The 21,996-nt window shown below is 41.9% G+C and overlaps 1 protein-coding gene across 16 annotated transcripts in view; it reads right to left on the bottom strand.

Annotated features, from left to right (window-relative positions):
* The window catches only part of MTUS1 (microtubule associated scaffold protein 1), a 188,100-nt gene that overhangs the window by 95,237 nt on the left and 70,867 nt on the right, over positions 1-21,996 (bottom strand). For all 16 annotated transcript variants that reach the window (XR_015156297.1, XR_015156296.1, XR_015156298.1 and 13 more), the window contains exon 3: positions 21,022-21,229. Coding sequence is in view for 13 of the 16 variants with exons in the window: in XM_086380637.1 (XP_086236763.1) it covers positions 21,022-21,229 (208 nt within the window). In the remaining 3 variants the exon portion in view is untranslated. The remainder of the gene's footprint in view (positions 1-21,021; positions 21,230-21,996) is intronic.

The raw sequence follows: 21,996 nt of genomic DNA, 5'->3' as shown, positions 1-21,996 counted from the left end.
CTCCTTGGAAGAAAAGCTATGACCAACCTAGACAACATATTAAAAAGCAGAGACATTACTCTAACAACAAAGGTCTGTCTAGTCAAAGCTATGGTTTTTCCAGTAGTTATGTATGGATATGAGGTATGGAACATAAAGAAAGGTGAGCACCGAAGAATTGATGCCTTTGAACTGTGGTGCTGGACAAGACTCTTCAGAGTCCCTTGGATTGCAAGGAGATCCAACCAGTCCACCCTAAAGGAAATCAGTCCTGAATATTCATTGGAAGGACCGATGCTGACGCTGAAGCTCCAATACTTTGGCCACCTGATGCAAAGAGCTGACTCATAGGAAAAGACCCTGATGCTGGGGAAGACTGAAGGCAGGAGGAGAAGCGGACAACAGAGGATGAGATGGTCGGATGGCATCTCCGACTCGATGGACATGAGTTGGAACAAGGTCCCGGGGTTGGTGATGGACAGGGAAGCCTGGCGTGCTTTGGTGAAGTAGGCATTGTCCTGTGTCCTCTGTGGAACGGGAAAGACTTACGCTGGGACCGTAAATTGCCATTAGATGGGAAGGGTGGGGTGGGATGACAGAGAGACTTGTGAAAATGGGAGGGGCCAGTCCATGGGGTCTCAAAGAGTAGGACACGCCTGAGGGACTGAACTGAACCTCCTTCCTGGACACTCCCGTCTGAGGGCAAAGGACCACACCTTCCTACTCAGATCCACACTTCTGTTACAACATCTGTTTCAATGTGCCTCTCAGACTAGTCTGTATGGCCCGTGAGACCAGGAAGAGAACTGAATTCAATTCTGCTCAGGACATAGCTAAGCGTCTAGCGTGGAGTGAGTCTTAATGCTTGCTAAATGAATTAACTTTTGTTTTGAGGCCAAGAGTATGGTGGGGGGAAAATAGTTGGGAAAGGACACAGACTGTTGGCTCTCAGATGCATAAGGCCCAAGGATAACATCAGACATGGTGACTAGAGTTGATATATAGTGCTATCACTGTAGCAAAATTGCTATGAGAGTAGAACACACATGTTCATACACACATGGTAAATACATGAGGGAATGAGGTTTAACTAGATGGTAGCAATCCTTTAACAATGTATATGTATATAAATCAAATATCTTACAAATTATATCTCAATGAAGCTATAAAATACACATAGAATTTTAATGATAACAGTAATGGAGCTAGTTTAAAAAAAATTTTAAGGGGGAATTCCCCGGCAGTTCAGTGGTTAGGACTCCATGCTCTCATTGCCCAAGCGCCTGGGTTCAATCCCTGTACAGGGAACAAACCACATGGTGTGGCCAAAAATAAAAAAAAATTTAAAGGCCAAGAGTGAAGGACAAATTTTAATAATCTCTTCTCTCACCATCTACACTGAAGCATTCAACACTTAATCAATTTTTATCAGCTTAGCTGTCCTTCGTTAATAGACTCTTCACTCTATCAATTAAAGGGGGACTTTTTTTTACATTCCTTATAATAATTAGCAGATAACAGATATTCAAGTAGCCATTTGACTTTTTAATGTATTTTTGACCACTGATTTTACTTGCTCTCAGGAGGGATAAACAGATTTTACAATATAAATTTACCAAATTGCTGCTCCTTCAGCAAATTCGTTCTAATCAGCCGTTATTATTGGAAACAATGAACAAGGCTGGGTAAGTGACAGATAAAAATTTCTGGGCCACCGTCGCAATGCAGTCAAGGCTCAGCATGTTTAGAAAATTAACCTTTTTTTTTTTTTTTTTTTAAGAACAGGTTGTCTCACAGCATTGTTTCCGAAAGCATCAAAGGTTTATAGACACTTCTCCGTGTGTCTCAGAATTACTACACACCTTTACCCTCTGATTCCAACACACAGCCTGGCACAGAAGCAAGCTTACCCCCAAAAGCCCGATTCTCATTCCGGAGAACTGGCCCCGCCCATTTTCACAAGTCTCTCTGTCATCCAACCCCACCCTTTCCATCTAATGGCAGTTTACGGTCCCAGCCTGAGTGTTCCCCGTTCCACCATCACCCTAGACCAGCGGGCACTGAGGACACAGGACGATGCCCACTTCACGAAAGGATTACCCCATGGAAACTGAGACGCATCCTGACACTGCATTACTATTGCCACCTCCAGTTTATAGATTAGCAACCTACTCACGTGGCTAAATGGCTTCAGGGGTCCCACACCTATAACCAGCAACAGAAAGGGGCCGAACGCAGGTCAGTCCACCACCTGCCCACTGCTGCCTCTTCTGTACCTGAGACCAGCCAGAGCCCCTGCCCTTGCTCGAAGGCGAGCCTGCAAGAACGCTAAAAGCAGCAGGGCCAGCAAAGGCACCTCACCGCTTCACCCACCGTCCTAACGTTTAACTTAATACAAAGTTGACTGACAGGACCTGTAACTGGACTTGGATAAAGAAGCAGTAAAACATACACATCGTAGGCAGTATTACAGGGAAGACATGGCAACATCAGGCTGAACATCTCGGAGGAACCCAAACACCAAATTCCTCAACAGTGAAATCAAGACAGGACAGCTCCTCCAGTTCTGAAAAGATGACCATTACCAGTTTATGTCACGCCGTCTGACCTATCTCAGCTGTCAATCATAAAGGTTTAAGACCTTCCTACAGAGATATTACATGGGCCTTAGTGGTTTATTTTAAGCTCATGCTGTTAGCATCAGCCTACTTAGAGACAACAGATTTGTTCTGATTCTATCATGATAACCATCTTTTGTCCAAGAAAACCTGAAAAGAATAACACCTTCACTTTGCCTTAGACAGTAACACAGATTCTACTGGTTTTGAAACATACCTTCATCAAATAAGCAATTTACTTGGAAAACCACCTTGGAAAATCTGATTAATTATACTGCCTTTCAACAACAAAAAATCATTAAGAAACACCTTATAAAACTGAAAATCTGTAAGATATTTATTAAGTGGAAAATAGGACTGTGTTAATATTACCCAGTTTCCTTAAGTTTGTACTTATCTAAATGTTGAAAAATTCCAGAAGGATATAGAAAAATTTTATGGGCCTCTTATGGGGTAGAGACATAGGGGAAAAGAGAAGGAAAGTAACAGAAATGGGGGATTTTCCCTTCATACTTTATATACTTACATGTCACTCCATGTGAATTCTTTCTCACCATAAGTCTATTTTTATAATATAAAAAGAATATTATTAAAGTCAATGGGCTCAAACATTTAAACAGAAAGAGATACTCTAGACAAAACAGATTAACAACTAAAAATGGATAAACTGGACCAATAATTAAAGTAAGTAGATTCTAATAATCTTTTTTTTCCTGTACATCTATAAGCATTAGGTACTCTTTAATTCTTTAAATTTTAGTACAAAAAAGTCAGTGCCATAATCGACACTTTTATGTGGTCAAGATGAAAAGCCACTTTACTACTGGAAAAATCTTCACAAAACCATAATGGTATGTTTCCTCTGGACTGGAAATTAAAGACAAAGAATGAACTCCTGAATGGCACTCCTTTGTTCTGACACTCATATTAAATGATGCATCCTCCAACAGGAGCTCCCAGAGGCTTCACAGAATGGAGTGTCCTCTCTCAGCTCCAACTTGGCCTCGTCCATTCTTTAAGGAAAAACCTGGGAAAGAATCTGGGTCCCACACAGCTCACAAAACACCTTCAAAGAAGTGAGAGCAGTTTCCAAAGCCACAGAAACATCTACCAGTTGAAGCAAGTTTTCACCTCTGAACTCTCAATGAGATAAGAATGAATTCAGCTTTAATGTATTTTTCACAAGACTGTTCCACACTGAAAAAATGACTTGCTGTTCTTTACATTTGGTGAAATTTACGGGTTTTGAAGATGTTGACAAAATTGGCTGACAAAAAAAACTTGCTTATTGTATTCCCTATATTAGAAGACAGATAATCTTAACAAAAATTTAGACAATGGATTCACACGAGGGGTTGTGTTACACATGTATTTAGTACTTACTTACACAAGGTAAAGTAACTGCAGATGGAGAGGGTGCTGGAAACATCTTTCTACAGAAATCACTACCAAACATTCTCAGGAAAAATGATTAACTTCTCATTGTATGAAAATGTTTGATTCTGTGATTTGCTTCACTAAGCAGGAACACAGGTGTCATGGGGAAGAAAAACAACAAGGTTGGAGTGGTGGGCAGTTTACAGTTGGCATTAAGTAGCTTAAAGTTTAAGATGGCATTAATGCCAGGCTAAGAACTTTAGACCTTAATTATGGGGGTGGGGTGTGAACAGGGGATGGGGGGCTCTGCAGCTTTCTGAGCTCTTACATCGGAACTTGATCCTGGGGCAGCCCTGTAAAGAGCTGACGGAAGGGAAGAGTTTAAAATCAGGGGAACACTTAGGAAGCTAGTGCACTTGCCAGGGCTAGAGGCAATGGGGATTTTAACTAGACAATGAAAAGGAGATCACTGAGGTCAGTCTGGATATATACGCCACATATTAATATGTGCAATTTAAAATATAAATTACTATAGAAAGTATAATTATTATTAAGGAATGCAAGGGCCATTAACTACTAGAGCCAGGAAAACACCAAATATACAACATAGATAGTTAAAATACAAAAAACAACAAAAGAGAATATATTTATAGCTGTAATTGTAACTTGGGCTCTTTAAACACTACTATAAAGAGGAAGTGAGCTTTGGAGTAATTCTCTGTTACTAGGAATTATTATCATGAAACTAAAGTATGCTTACCCAAAGGAATAAAGAATTAACAATCAGTTATGGGAGAAAAATCATACATATGTCAAATTGCAGCCACAGACTCACTCTCAACCCGGAATGACCAAATTCACTCATTGACACTAATGCATATATTTAAAATTTTGCTTTGAGGTAGAGTATTGTCTAAAAATTATTTAAACAGACCTGATAAGCTGCTTACAAAATACTGTACAGCAATCAACAGGGGAAAAAAGGAAAAGATCCTTTGCTTTAGCAACAAAAAGCAATTATACACGCTGACTTGTACACACATACTATTTCTATGAAGAAACCTGTCAAACAGTGTTAGTATGATGAAAAATCACAAAAGTGAGCAGCATAAAAGATCTGAATAAGTGGGACATACACGTTCATTCTTCTCTGAATTAACGTATTGACTCTTATTCCTAGATAAATCATGTCATTATTTTCAAAGAGAAAACTGGGAAAATTTTTTAAAGAGCAATTTAAACTAGAATAAGGAAGAATAGTCAGAATTTTTTAGAACATAAAAATGAGGATTGTAACTCAACAGCAACAGCAACAAAACTGATTTTAAAATGGGCAAAGCACTTGAATAGAACTTGCATAAAAGAAGATACAGTGGCCAAGAAGCACATGAGAAATTGCTCACCATCCCTAGTCATTAGGGAAATGCAAATCAAAACTACAGTAAGATACCACTTCACATCTATTCGTATGGCTATTATAAAAACAAGACAGAAAATAATTGTCAGTAAGAATGTGAGGAAATTAGAACTCTGCACTGGTGCTAGGACAGTAAAATGGTATAGCTGCTGTTGAAAATGGGATGTTGGGTTTCTCAAAAAAAATTAAAAACAGAACTGCTTTATGATTCTTCTGGGTAGTCATCTGAAAGAACTGAAAGCAGGACCTTCAGTAGATACCAGTACATCAGGTTCCTGCGAACATTATTCACAATAGCCAAAAGGCGGAAGCAATCCCAGTGTCCAGCAGTGGATGCCCGGATAAAGAACATATGGCACATACATAATTACCACGAAATATTTATTCAGCCTTTAAATAGGGAGGAAATTATGACACAGGCTACAACATAGATGGACCTAAAGACCTTATGCTAAGTGAAATAAGCTAGTTCCAAAGGACAAATGACTCGTCTTATGTGAGGTGCCTGGAGCAGTCAAATTCACAGAGAACAGAAAGGGGATTGCCAGGGGTTGAGGGAAGGGGAGGCTGGGGAGCTGATGTTTATTGGACAGAGTTTCAGGTGCAGAAGAGGAAAAGCTCTGGAGACGGGACGGTGGTGGGGGCCGTACAACAATGGGAATGGACGTCATACCACCAAGCTGTACACTGAAGTTGTTAAAATGGTAAATTTTCCATAGTATTTGTTTTACTACAATTTTTTTTAAGTTTAAAAGCGTATAAGGAATGTTACTAGTTTATTACAGTATAAAATAGTGAAACAGTCTAGTAATGGCAAAAACATATTTACAGATTAATAAACTGGTGTGTCAATCTCAGAAATACAAAAATTTAGAATAAGATAGTGGAGATACTTCGAATCAGTGAAGACACCTATTTGTGATATTAACATATATGAATTAAAAAACAATTAAAAGTGAGAAGCAGTATGGTGTAGTAAAAGTAAAAGTCGACAATCTGGAGTCAGAATTGTCCAACAGTTAAGTTGTGTTCAACTTTGCGAGCCCATGGACTGTGGCATGCCAGGCTCCTTTGTCCCCCATTATCTCCCGGAGTCTGCTCCAATTCATGTCCATCGAGTCGGTGATGCTATGTAAACACCTCATCTTCTGCTGCTCCCTTCTCCTTTTGCCCTCAATCTTTCCCTGCCTAGGTTTAAACCCAGTTCCTCTATGCCGTGTCCTCATGCATAAAAGAATGTGGGTGATTATAGTGGACTCATTTCACAGGTGCTTGGGACATTTAGATGAGTTCATATTTTAAGGGCTTAGAATAGCAACTGGCAGATAGTTAAGTGGCATATAAATAGCAGCTACTAGTTCTCATCATACACCATAAATATTTATAAAATTGGATTAAAAAGGAAACTAAAACCATACCAATTAACCATAATAATTATATGTCTTTCAGTTGTGAATCATAAAAACACGAAAAACTACAAGATGTGACTATAAAAAAACAGAAAAATTTCTAAATTGTTGTATGCAAAATAAAGTCATACAATGAAACACAAGCCAAAGGATGACAGATAATATCAAGTCAGTAACAAAGCATCATATGCCCCAAAACAGTACAAGATAGCAAAAGGTCTAAACAAGAATAAATTAAAATAGAACTCTTTTTTTTTTTTCAATTTAACCTTATCGCGTCTAACATCTCTGTTTCCCCAACTGGCACTCCTAATCTCCATTTCTATTGCTCATCTTATAGAAAGCTTCAAATAAGCCAAATACTTGCGTTCCTAACCATTCTTCAAGTTATGGGTAACCATGTGATCCGGTATGTGCCAATAAGACTTAAAGGTAAGAGTGCCAGGGGGCAAGGTGCTCAGTAGGACCTTTCCTTCCTGATAAAGGTAGGCAGGCATGTCAGGAGAAAGGCCGGTCCGCTCAGCCCACCGCTCCCAGCCTCTGCCCAGCAGCAGCAGGACCTTGGAACCCTTAGCGACCATACTTAACTGAAAAGTCCCTGACAAGAGCAACATGTGGAGGCAGCACGAGGGGAAGGACAGAAGAGGTGACAATACTCAATCACCAACTCAGGAACTGCCTGCCTCTGGCTTCCTGTTAAATAAACACACAATCAGATCAGATCAGATCAGTCGCTCAGTCGTGTCTGACTCTTTGCGACCCCATGAATCGCAGCATGCCAGGCCTCCCTGTCCATCACCAACTCCCGGAGTTCACTCAGACTCACGTCCATTGAGTCAGTGATGCCATCCAGCCATCTCATCCTCTGTCGTCCCCTTCTCCTCCTGCCCCCAATCCCTCCCAGCATCAGAGTCTTTTCCAATGAGTTAACTCTTTGCATGAGGTGGCCAAAGTACTGGAGTTTCGGTCTAAAACAGTTTTTGTCTTAACTACCACATGTTCCTTCCTCCTACCTTTCTGCAGTCCCTTCCTGCTCCTTATTGTGACTCCTTCTCCTCTCTCCAGCCCTTTAAAGCCAGGAGGACCCCAGAGGCACTTCGCACGCACTCCACGGAGTTCCCTAAAGGACCCTTGACCCGTTCTTGTGCTCTGATCCAGTTCAGTGGCTTTAAACACCATCTACCTGTTGGTGAATCTCAAACTAATCTCCCTCGACCAGACTCCTCCTTCACACTCTAGACATTGGTCCGCCTTTCTACGCTGCACCTTCACTTACGTATCTAATATTCATCTCAACATGGTGTTTGTACAACTGAGATCCCGATACCCACCTCCCAGCATCTGTGTCTCCTTCCTGCTTCCCCATCTCAGCATCCCGCCACTGCTCATACCGGAATACTAGAGCATCTCTGACTCCTCTCTTTTGCTCTTGCCCCTCATCCCACCAGTAAACCCCACTGGCTTTATTTTCAACACATATATCTAGAATCTGGATCCCTCTAAAACCCTATCCAACCCCTCATAGCCCTGTGTAAGCCACAGCCTCCTGCCATGATTACATCGAAACCTCACTGAGCTTTCTGATGCGGCGCTCACCCCATTCAGTGCATCCTCTCCACAGCTGTCACAGTGATTCTGTTACAATTAAAGTCACTTCGGGAGGATGGGCAAAACTGTTAGTTAGGGACTCTGAGACTGACATGTACACACTATGGTATTTAAAATGGATAAACCACAAGGACCTACTGTATAGCACAAGGGACTCTGCTCTGTGTGATGTGGCAGCCTGGATACGAGGAGAGTCTGGGGGAGAATGGATACATGTGTATGTATGGCTGATTCTCCTTGCCGTCCACCTGAAACTATCACAACATTGTTAATCAGCTATACTCCAATATAAAATTTTAAAAAATCAAAGTCACTTAGGTTAAAAGCCAAAGTCCTTATGATTTTCAAGACTGTATGTGATCTGGCTCTCTACTACCTGTCAAACCTCATCTCCTGGCTCACTTATCTCATTCCTTGCTACTCCTGGAGCTATTAGACACTGCCTCAGGGCCTTCCCACTTGCTGTTTCCTCTCACTGGTACAGTTTTCTTCCAGATGTTCACGCACTGGGTCCACAGGCCGTCACACAAAAGCCACCGCTCCATCCCCTGACCCACGCTCTCTGTCCCTCTCTCTCCCACCCCCCACAAACCCCAACATTTCACATTCCCCTTATTCCACCTTAGTATTTGTTCTCTCTTTAGTACTGGAGGTTGTCAAACATCCTTTATATTTCACTTATGAAGGCCCTGTCTCTCCTACCAGAATGTAACTTCACAGAGGACACATTTTGACCTTGTATTCATTTCAATTTCTGAGCACTTTGCCCCTTGTATCTACAGTCATCGACAAATATTTGAGCGCCAAGCATATGCCAATTAAAATAACACATTTTACTTTCCTAAAGAGTGAATATCTGGCAAGATTGTCAGTGAGGGGAATATAGCCAATATTTTACAATAACTATAAATGGAGTATAACCTTTAAGAATTATGAATCATTATACACCTGTAACTTACATAATATTGAATAGCAACTATACTTCAATTAAAGAAAAATTTAAAACATGTATTGGCTAGGGTGCTGGGATAAATGCTTACAGAGTCAGAGCAGGAGCACAGACTTGCATGTTGTTTCTAAAGGGCAACTTGCAACACGTATCCAAAGTCTTACAAATGCCCACACCCTCTGATTCCACTTAAAGGAATGTATCTAAGTAATTTATCTGATCAGCTTAAGTACTAATATACAAAGGCCTTCAGTATAGGGTTGTTTAACCTACTGAAAAACACTGGAAACAATGTGATGTTCAAAGGAGTCTGAGAAACAAATCACAACACATTTAGGCTACAACAGAGTCATTTTAAGTCATTTCTTAAAAGGAATATATAAAATAAATAAATAATATAAACATATAAAATAAATATATAAAAACTTCAAAAGTCTACCAAAATAGGCACCACACCTTTTAAAATGAAAAAGAATTTCAATCAAGTAAGTGCCTACTGACTGTTATGTTTGGGGTTTATTACCCACTTTTCTTGGTGGTTCAGACATTAAAGAGTCTGCCTACCCTGCAAGAGACCCGGCTTCAATTCCTGTGTCGGGAAGATCCCCTGGAGAAGGGAATGGCAACCCACTCCAGTATTCTTGCCTGGAGAGTTCCATGGACAGAGGAGACTTGCGGACTACAGTCCACAGGGTCACAAAGAGTCGAACACAACTGAGTAACCAATACTTACACTTTCTCAGAAATTGTTTTTCCCCATCAGAAATATATAAGCATATATATAAATATATATATACAAAAATATATGTATTTCTGTATATATATATTATATATACAGAAATATATAAACTAGTGAATATCTATAAATTATGAAGTAACACTGGCATTGATTAGATTAAGATGTTCCCTACTCTGCCACTTGCTCCTTCCTTCCCACTTCTAAAGGGCTATGTACTTTTTAAATAGCCTGCTGGGAAGAGGGTATTGGAAATCTGATGTGATATTCAAAGCATTAATACCGGGTTAAATTCATGATACAGTGGGGCAGAGTAAGGTTTACCTTGCTTGGGACAATGCCTGCCATGCTCCTTTCTTGACCTTGACAGACCTGGGCTCTGTCCAAACCCCTTATCTTTGCTGACTGCTTAAACACCAATGCTTCCCTGATAGCTCAGTTCGTTAAGAATCCGCCTGCAATGCAGGAGCCCCAGGTTAGATTCCTGGATCAGGAAGATCCCCTGGAGAAGGGATAGGCTACCCACTCCAGTATTCTTGGGCTTCCCCTATGGCTCAGCTGGTAAAGAATCCACCTGCAATTTGGGAAACCTGGGTTCAATCCCTGGGTTGGGAAGATCCCCTGGAGAAGGGGGAGAAGGGAAAGGCTACCCACTCCAGTATTCTGGCTTGGAGAATTCCATGAACTGTATAGTCCATGGGATTGAAAAAAGTCAGACTGAGAGACTTTCACTAAACACCAGTGTACTGCACTCTAATTACTTACCTGCCCCCCTCAATTGGTCCACACATTCTGTACTGACTGCCCACGACCTTTACATTCTATACTCTGAACCCTAGCTTCCCATTTATTGATACTTCCTAGTATACCATGGAGAAGGAAATGGCAACCCACTCCAGTGTTCTTGCCTGGAGAATCCCATGGATGGAGAAGCCTGGTAGGCTGCAGTCCATGGGGTCGCACAGAGTCAGACACGACTGAAGCGACGCAGCAACAGCAACTAGTATACCAGCCAAGTATTAAAAAACATTTGAATTCATATGCTTCCTTCTTATTTTTAATTCTGGGATTTCAGGGGCAGAAATTAAAAAGCAGAGAGCATCAACACTAACCCAAGACTCTTACGTATGTAAAAGTATACCTCCATTATATTAGAGAATTATCTATATTATTACTGCAAGAAAGAAATTCAACAAACTTTGATATTTGTAAAGTTACACCCTTCTAAATCCCTAGAGCTCTTTTTTTTTTTTTTTTTAAATAGTACTCTAAGGATAGATGTGATGAGGGATGAATTGCCATTGCCGCCTTCTAAGAATGGGCCAAGAATCACATCTTACCCATTCCATGACTCTTCAGGCCCTGGAGTAAGAGTTGCACAGTGCACACTTTCAAACTCTCTGCCAAGGGAACAAGTGAAGTGCAAGGGTGAGTCATTTAGTCTGCCTGACTCTTTGTGACCCCAGGGACTGTAGCCTGCTAGGCTCCTCTGTCCATGGAATTCTCCAGGCAAGCATATGCGAGTGGGTAGCCATTTCCTTCTCCAGGGGATCTTCCCAACCCAGGGATTGAACCTGGGTCTCCTGTATTGCAGGCAGATTCTTTACCATCTAAGCCACAAATGCCTACAAAAATCCAGAATTTCAGAAGCATTCTACATCTATATATTGTAAAATATGACTTCAGTATTCCACATTCTTGAATTAGCTAAGGCAATATTATGCCAGTAGGGTAAAAGAAACTGTCCTCTGTACAATCACGACTATTTCCTTAAGTTCAAAGATATACCATTCAGGTATGACCTAAATCGAATCCTTCATGATTATACAGTGGAAGTGCCAAATAGATTCAAGGGATTAGATCTGATAGACAGAGTGCCTGAAGAACTATGGACGGAGGTTCATGACATTGTACAGGAGGCTGTGATCAAAACCATCCCAAAGAAAAAGAATGCAAAAAGACAAAATGGTTGTCTGAGGAGGCCTTACAAATAGATGAGAAAAGAGGAGAGGTGAAAGGCAAAGAAGATGAGGAAGGATATACCCATCTGAATGCAGAGTTCCAAAGACTAGCAAGAAGAGATAAGAAAGCCTTCCTCAGTGATCAATGCAAAAAAACAGAGGAAAACAACAGAATGGGAAAGACTGGAGATCTCTTCAAGAAAATTAGAGATACCAAGGGAATATTTCATGCAAAGATGGGCACAATAAAGGACAGAAACAGTATTGACCTAACAGAAGCAGAAGATATTAAGAAGAGGTGGCAAGAATACACAGGAGAACTATACAAAAAAGATCTTCATGACCCAGATAACCACGATGGTGTGATCACTCACCTAGAGCCAGACATCCTGGAGAGCAAGGTCAAGTGGGCCTTAGGAAGCATCACTATGAACAAAGCTAGTGGAGGTGATGGAATTCCAGTTGAGCTATTTCAAAGCCTGAAAGATGATACTGTGTAAGTGCTGCACTCACTATAGCAGCAAATTTGGAAAACTCAGCAGTGGCCACAGGACTGGAAAAGATCAGTTTTCATTCCAATCCCAAAGAAAGGCAATGCCAAAGAATGTTCAAACTACCGCACAGTTGTATTCATCTCACATGCTAGCAAAGTAATGCTCAAAATTCTCCAAGCTAGGCTTCAACAGTACCTGAACTGAGAAATACCACAAGTTCAAGCTGGATTTAGAAAAGGCAGCAGAACCAGAGATCAAATTGCCAACATCCACTGGATCATCGAAAAACCAAGAAGAGTTCCAGAAAAACATCTACTTTTGGTTTATTGACTACGCCAAAGTCTTTGACTATGTGAATCGCAACTGTAGAAAATTCTTAAACAGATGGGAATATCAGACTACCTGATCTCCCACATGAGAAATCTGTGTGCAGGTCAGGAAGCAACAGTTAGAACTGGACATGGAACAACAGACTGGTTCCAAATCGGGAAAGGAGTATGTCAAGGCTGTATATTGTCACCCCGATTATTTAACTTATATGCAGAGTATATCATGTGAAATGCCAGACTGGATGAAGCATAAGCTGGAATCAAGACTGCCAGAAGAAATATCAATAACCTAATATATGCAGAAAACACCACCCTTATGGCAGAAAGCGAAGAAAAGCTAAAAAACCGCTTGATGAAAGTGAAAAAGGAGAGTGAAAAAGTTGGCTTAAAACTCAGCATTCAAAAAAATAAGATCATGGCATCCAGTCCCATCACTTCATGGCAAATAGATGGGGAAACAATGGAAACAGGGACAGACTTTATTTTTGGGGGCTCCAAAATCACTGCAGATGGTGACTGCAGCCATGAAATTAAAAGATGTTTGCTCCTTGTAAGAAAAGCTATGACAAACTTAGCATATTAAAAAGTAGAGACATTACTTTGCCTACAAAGGACTGTCTAGTCAAAGCTATGGTTTTTCCAGTAGTCACGTATGGATGTGAGAATTGGATTATAATGAAAGCTGAGCACTGAAGAATGGATGCTTTTGAACTGTAGTGTTGGAGAAGACTCTTGAGAGTCCCTTGGACTGCAAGGAGATCCAACCAGTCCATCCTAAATGAAATCAGTCCTGCATATTCATTGGAAGGACTGATGCTGATGCTGAAGCTCCAATTCTTTGGCCACCTGATGGGAAGAACTGACTCATTTGAAAAGACCCTGATGCTGGGGAAGATTGAAGGCAGGAGGAGAAGGGGATGACAGAGGATGAGATCGTTGGATGGCATCACCAATTCTATGGACATGAGTTTAAGCAAGCTCCAGGAGTTGGTGATGGACAGGGAAGCCTGGCGTACGGCAGTCCATGGGGTCACAAAGAATTGGACACAACTGACTCAACTAAGAGTAAACTCAAAGGATAAAGTCAAGGAAGTACAGGTGAGTCACAACAAAAACAGCAAGTCTTAAGAGAGCAGTAGTTTGACAGAGAAAAAAGAACATCCCACAAACAAGGTTCTCACGATGACTCCAATTACACAGGAGCATAGTGCTTATGGTGATACTGTCAGTACCTGTTCCTGCAAGTAAGTTCACAAGATGCCTGCTGCTTCGGGTGGAGATTAAACCAAAATAGCTTCCTGAGTCACGGGACTGAGAACACACGCCCCATAGCCAAGGGTGTAGTAAGTCAAAGGCTTAGAAATGTTGTGTGGCTTTCCAGGTACCACAAAGATGAACGAGGGTCTTCATGTGTTCATCAGCAAATGTACTGCCCTGGTTGTGAGTGATCTCACCGTTACTCACAAGAGAATTCCTAATAAGAGCCGAGGCCACAGTAGGGAGCCTCCTGGCTCACTGAAAACCAAGGTCCACAAGCAGAGCTATACTTTGAACACTGAGGTCACAGAGACTCAGAACGGAACACCCTCTTCAATCTGCTACCCCTTCTAAGCCGACAAAAACAAATCAATCAACAAAATCTGCACAAGCTCTCCTGAAAGAAATTACCTAACCTCACAAAAGTGAGCCAGAAAATCTGAAAGACAAAGCCACCCATTCTCCACAGCTGGGGCTCTGAATCTTCACTTTTAACCCCTCGACCTTTTACTCTCTAAGTGGGTCTGTATATGCACACTCTGCACCTCCGTCTCTGTTTCAGAGACGAACGTGCCTGTGCCCTGGAAACACAGGTGCTCCCCTGCCCGGCTGTCACTCATCCCGTCCTTCATCTCTGTACCAGCTCTTTCCCTACAGCTTCTTCACCATCCTTACATTTTTAATGTCTTAACACACACACACACACACACACACACACACACACACACACACACACACACACACACACAAACCCTTCGAGGTGCTTTCTCAGTCTTTAACCTCTTCAAGTTCAACATGCCCCCAAACTAACCCATTATTTTCTCTCTCTTTTTTTCTGGCCGTATCACAAAGCACCTTAGATCCCAGCCAGGGATCGAACCTGCAGCCCTGCAATGGAAGCATGGAATCTCAACCCCCGGACCGCCAGGGAAGTCTCCCATCACAAGGCCACTCAGACAAGAAAGTTGGGCAGACACTTGGATCATTCACTGCCAGTGGGGCTTACCAGACCCTCTTTCTGCAGAAACATTTTTATTATTTTCACTCTGCTCTCTACTCCCAAACACCAGGGTGACTCTTACAAGTCTGTGCCTAAACTATTAGGACTGATCTGCCTTCACCTTTCTTGGGGCTCACTCATCACTTACCCCAACACACGGCCTGCTCAAAGCATGGCTGACCCCACCTTTTATGTTCCCCAAACACCCCAGGCCCCTCATAAGGCTACATTTGCACCCCTGGGAATGCCAGCAACCTCCTAGGCCTGGAAACCCCCCAGGGGCACATTCCAAGGCCAGCTCAATGTCACCACCCTTCTCCAGTCTTCCCTCTGGCTAAGTTAGTGGTGTTCCCTTTACTGTGGACACACGGTACCTCATACAAGTTTCCAGGCAAGTCAAGCCAGATAACATTTGAACACCTGTTGTGCAATAGGTACACTGTGCTGAGGACTGGAAAGGATAAAAATAACTAAGACCTGGACTGTATCCTTATGGGTGGCATGGAGATGGAAGAAAATAACTATAGCCCAGCACAATAAATGCAGGTTATCACAGAAAACAGGACAGTTCAGCTGGGGTGTGAAGAAGGAAGAGGTGGTGTTCAAATGATTTTCCGTAACCCCTTCCCACCTCACCCTCCAACTAGGGAGTTCATTAATAGGGTGCATAAGTCATGTTTATATTCTCCGAATCTAGCAGACCACCCAGCACAGAGCAGGCGTGCCAAACATTTCTTGAATGGACAAATAAGACAGACTGCACGGTGTGTGAGTCACTGCGTGAAGCAATCATCCCCAGAATTACTTGCCAAGTGAGAATGGTGTGAAATGATCAAGAATTCACAGCGATGATGTGAATAAAGAAGAAGAGAGAAGACACTGTCTCTGAGGTGTCTGCAAGGCCCTCCTTGGTTGGCCTCATCCCCAGTCCCTCATACTCATACTCACTCACACACACACACACACACACACACACACCCCTAGGACAGCTGCCTGGTTCTCAGACCCTACCCCCACTGCCTTGATCTTCTCACTTGTGTTCCCTCCACCTGATAACCAGATATTTCCCTCTCCTCCCCCAGGTGTCTGCTCAAATACGTCACCTTATTTAAAGACCTAACTTCCTAGCCTGCCCTATTTCCCTCCTTAGCCATTATCATTTTACACACACAATATTTTAACCACTACTTGGTTTTCTGACTAGAATTTAAGCTCCACAAAGGCAAAAATTTGCCTGTTCCATGTACCTGTTCATGCCCGGTGCTTAGAGGAGTTCCCAGGCACTCAGAGGCTTATTGAATGACTGCGCGTGCCCAAGGGGCAGGGGCACAGAGCTGGGGACTCCCAGGCCTGTTTCCTGTCTCCACCAATTATTAGCCATGTCAATTTGGGCAAACTGCTTAAACTTTTCAAATCTCAAAATCCTTATTTGCAGGATGGGAATAATCATGGTATGTATACATCATGAGTTGTGAAAATTAAATTACATATTTAGAAATTATAATCCAAATTATACATTTAGAAAGCTTAGAACAGTTAGCACTCAAAACACCTTACTACTACTATTATTATTTTTTATGGAGAACAACTACTATTATTATTTTTTTATGGAGAAAAACCTTGAGATACATTCTTTAAAATGTGAGTGAGTGGTTTAATTACATACAAATAAACAACACCTCTATAAGCAACATATTCAAGTTTGCTTTTAGAATGGTTATTAGATGATCTTTTCTGGCTTTCAGTACTTCTGCAAGCGTGACTACATTTCTCATAATTCTGATTGCTATCTCTTCTCAAACTCTTGCCTTGAAAAGGCCGAAACGGTACAGAAGTAAGCTGAGACAATTTTAAAAAACACTCTAGCACTAAATCAACAAGAAGCCAGTTTACAAAAACACCTGAGTGGGAAAGAAGGGAAACCTCGAAGGGTAGGCAAGTCATTACAGGTTTGGGATGTACTCCTGGTCTGAGAGGAATTTATTTTACTAACCCACATTAGATGAATGAACACAAAGGTTTACCCTTTTGAAATGGTCTTTAGTTTTCTTCTGGAGAAAGAGAACCATTTCCTTCATGAGGCCTTGCTTCAGACTCTGGTATGATCAGACGGGTCCCTGAACATCCTTCTTTTCCTCCAAATCCTAAAGCACCTAAGGGCCCTCTGCACACTGCTTACAGATCCCTTTGAGCTGCTCTGCGGTTGCTGTAGGAACACGCTCTCACCCTTGCCAGGTAGTTAGTTAAAAGGTGCTCCACGGCAGGGGCATACTCTGCTTTATTTCTGTAATCCTGCCTACCTCAGGCTGGCCCCTGGCAGGGCAATTACAAGTGGCTATGAAGGAACACACACAATTATAATCTAAAACCTGGCAAGAACTGGTATTACCTCTGAAAGAGGGTAGCAGGCAGTTTCTGAAGGCACTCGATCTCGAGGTATTTCCTAAGCAGTTGTTTTATTCAACAGCATTAATCTGCAATGCCCACATAAAACCATTTACATCACAGTAAATTGATACAGATTGTGAAGACAAGAGACATACCACAGTTTCTAATGTATTCAGCTGAGCCTAAGAACTTTTCCAAAACTCATGGTTAATTTGAAAGTGTTTCTTTCATGAAGAAACATGATAACATGAAGGTGAAGAGCATGGACTCTGAGCCCTGTTACTGGTCAGAATCTGTAACCTCTGTGACTTTCTAGCTGCACAACCTGGAAAATGATTCAACCTCAGTGTGATGGTTTCCTCTTCTGTAAAATGCAGACAAGCCTCACAGACCTATTGTGAGGAGTAAAGGAATTTATAGGTGAGAAGATAAAGACAAAGCCTGGAACCTGGTAAGCATGTTAACAAGTGTGAGCTGCTACTATTGGCATTATGATTATTGTTAGAAATATTTTTCCTTGCTTATGTCATCTTATTTGAGGGGTTAAAACACATACATACTCCAAAGAAGCAAAGATGACTTGCATACGGTTTGTTATAATCACTAATCTGGTTTCATATAAATTTCCAGATTTAAGTTACTTTTTTATTTCTAGTTTTAATGAGATGTGATTGACATACATCACCGTATAAGTTTAAGGTGTGCAGCGTAATAGTCTGACTTACATGTATTGTGATTACCACAACACCCATCATCTCATATAGATACAATTAAAAAACTTTTTTCCTTGTTAGGAGACTTACTCTCAGGATTTACTCTCTTAGCAACTTTCCTATATATTAATATATAGCAGAGTTAACTACAGTTCTCATGCTGTACATTACAATTCCCAAGTTTTGACAAGTGAAATGGAAAAGTTCCATTGGGTTTAATCCCAAGTCTTCCTCATACTCATTTTATAGCTTCAAGAAAATGGCTATTTCACAGCTCCAAGTCTGGTTTTCTACTTGGTTCTCTGAAAGGATTTATTGAAAACCCCAAGTGGGCTGGAACATTCCTGCTGGTTACCTTTTAGGAGAGCAACTTTGTATGAGCACAGAGGATGTCCATTTGGTTTCAATTTTCAAAGACACAAACACTTCATTGTACGGCAAATGGCAACATGCTCTCAAAGATCCAAAGACACGTTGTTTTGGCTGCTTGATTTTCTGTTCTAACTCTGTGATGATTAAGTTTCCCATTTTCCACGACAAACACCTCTCAATTTACTGTCAGCGTGCAAACAAGTTATGGTTGCTATTAATTTTATTAAAAGATAAACACATTTTAAACATAGCATCACCAAGTTAATCTTCCAACTGTTCAACTCAAATGCAAACCCACAAAATTTCTGGCTACAGTCATTTTTTTGCATTTATATATGGAAAATTACCAAGTGAGAGATTCCGTTTTTGCCTAATTGAGTTTTTAACTTGGATTGAAAACTCTGAATGCATAACTTAGTTATTAAGCTTATGTACACAGGTTAATAAAAGCTCAAGAAATGTCCTGTCTTTTCATGAAGACTAGGCAGACCTACTTTTCTCTCTTTAAGGCATGGCATTCTGTAGCATACAGTAAAGGGACTTCAAAAATATGTCACTCCTTGGTGGGATCACCTATATAAAAGAATCTCATCTTTTACAATATATTCTGGGTACTGGCCTAATTTGTAGAAATGTGTGTGTTTCAGGTTTTCTGGGATTTGAGCACCACGTGCTAGAATTACACTACGAGCAGCCACTACTCAGAAAATTAGGTGAGCTCCACACTGTCCCTAGAAAGATGAGGACTGTAAAAGCCTGACTGTCTCAAACCCTGTCACTTCACAGAAGCTGGGGGAAGGCACATGACTAGCTCAGGCAGCTCCCTGGGGCCACGGCCCTGCCATAAGGCAGCACTCCTCGCAACAGGCCAGGCTGCCAGCGGCTATGGCCTTCCTGGACGCCAGGCCACAGGGGCCCCTGATGCCTGAACAGGAAAGGGGCTTCCCATCTGCAAATCCGTGAGCCTTGGACAGCAGCAGCAGTGAGGACCAAAGCTTCAATCTCACTTCTGCCCCACTCTCCAGACTGTGGCAACATCCCGAATAAGATTTATTGCTTCTCCCAACGTCTTGAGCGCCTCTTACTGTTGTTCTCCCAGAGTTCCTCTGGGGGTAGAAATGGAAATGCATGCAAAGTCCCCTTCCTCCTCCTGGGTTTGCTCCTCACGACAACCCTCAAGATTTGGATGCACAAGCCCTGATTTATTGGGGCCTGGACCTAAATAAATCACCCTTACAACCTGTCTGCGTGTTATATAAGCTTCTCACGTAACAGCTTCATAATAGGAAGCTCGACAGCTTCATAATAGGATTGGAAAATAAAACCTCAAAATCCTAAGGTGTAGACAGGTAAAGAGAACCCTGGGGATTTCACTGGTTTCGTTAAGTTTCTGCAGAATGTTCTCACATCTGAGGACACAGAAACTTTGGGGCACCTTCTCCCTTAGACCATTCAACAGCAGCCACTATTTTTATAAGGGAACTCACTTCTAAATCTATCTGACATGCCTTTCATTTGCTCAGTGCTATACCTGCTAAAATGAGGGGTGACCCCTGCAGAGTGCTCTCAGTCAACTGGAATGGCCAGCAGGCTTTTTGTCTTCGTCTCTTTGAAAGGGGCTGCCTTCCCCACTTCCTGTTCTGATTTTGTAACACAGAGAAATCCTAACCTCAGCCAAACTTAGGAAGACATTTAAGAGCTGCTCTGGAAGCTCTCAAATTTTATAAATCTTGCCTTCACTACTTCTAATATGCAAACCAATATAAACAACCTTGGTATTAGAAAAATGTAACTCTGTAGTCACCTTCATATCCCCGAAGATTTTTAACATATTTATTTGACTGCGTTGGGTCTCAGTTGTGGCGTGTGGGACCTAGTTCCCTGACCAGGGATCAAACCCCGGTCCCCTGCATTGGGAGCGTGGAGTCTTAGCCCCTGGACCACCAGGGACATTCCTCCTAGAAGATTTTATAAAACACCTTTCAGTAAAATTCAAGAAAAACACTAGTCTCTTCATTTTTTGATGAGGGCGCATGATGAAAGGAGTGTATCACACAAGTATTATTAAGCACTTCACTGTTTGTAAAGTGAAACGATTCCTGTATGACCAGGGCCTGCTTGTATATGGAGACACGCCTGCTCCTGGAGAGCTTTTATGTCAGCTTATACACGTCTCTCTCCGTTCCAACCAGCCTCCAGCGCTGCTCAAGGATCACAGCTGTGTCTTGGACTTTTTTTTCCACCTTCCCTGTGCAAGATGCTGGACCACAAAAGACGAAACGCTTTAGTGACACAATGCACCAGAGTTCTAGAACCAAAACCCATCTCTCTGAGACAGGTTCCTGATGGGACCGATTTAAATCTGAATCATTTACGAACTGCTCTAAAGCACAGCTGAATTATTTGACTCTTACCAGAACTGGACACACGCCTGATCCTCTGAGGAGACACGGCCCGATCGCAGGTGAGATTTCTGCTGTCGCTATTCCGCCTCAAACAGGAAACAGAAGGCCCCACTCTGGCTTTCGGACCAGGTGTTTTCCTCAGAATGGAGGGGTTGGGCGTAGCTGGTTTCGTAGCTGGTTTCCCACCTGAGATGCCTGCAGGTTTGGAAGCAGAATCCTGTGGGGAAAAGAGGGAAGACGTCAGGCCAGGTCACACGTCCCACTCCCACACCACCACTTCCCGATGGTGGTAGGTATGGGAAAGAAACAATCTCTGTCTAAACAGATACGCCCGATGGATATTTTTCATTTTTACTATGAAGACATTTCCGCTCTTGATAGTTTACTCTTTGATTCACCATGATCTGCCTTGGGTCCCATCAGGGAAACTGTGCCCAAGGTGACTGGTGTCACAAGTTAAATTCATAGCTTTCAGTCCTTTTCCTAGATTTCCTCTCCACGGTCTCCAGCCCCCATGAGGCCATCTTCCATTGGTTTCTCCCACAGAGCTCTTTCCTGGATCCTCTTCTATCCGTCTGGCTATTCCTTCTCTGGGTTCTGTTCTTCTCTGCCTTTAAATGCTGGTCATCGCAAGTGTTCTAAACTTGGCCCTGGAAACTTTCTCACCATATACTCTCCCCAGATGACCTTGTCCACCAAGCCCTCACGTCCGAGTCGGCACTCTCTCCCGAGTTCCCCACATACTTCATTTCTTTCTTCATCTGCCTCACTTAGCATACTTCAGGTGCCTTGACCCAATAATGTTGACAATAATCATATTATTGTTGTTTTTACTAATCAACATACAGCCCTTTTAAAATGAAAAGTAAGTTCAAAATGTACGTATCAATTCATGATCCTAACAACCCTTCAGGGATGCTTTCACCATACTCCATTTCACAGCCGAAGGACATGAAGCAGTTTCTAAAAATCAGGTGAATTTTA

Source organism: Bos grunniens, chromosome 27 (assembly GCF_055505025.1).
Source record: "Bos grunniens cultivar Pamir isolate PY7600 chromosome 27, Bosgru_T2T1.0, whole genome shotgun sequence".
Taxonomy (NCBI): Eukaryota; Metazoa; Chordata; class Mammalia; order Artiodactyla; family Bovidae; genus Bos; species Bos grunniens.
The sequence above is the reverse complement of the archived record's forward strand: the minus strand, read 5'-3'. Positions and strand labels throughout refer to the sequence as shown.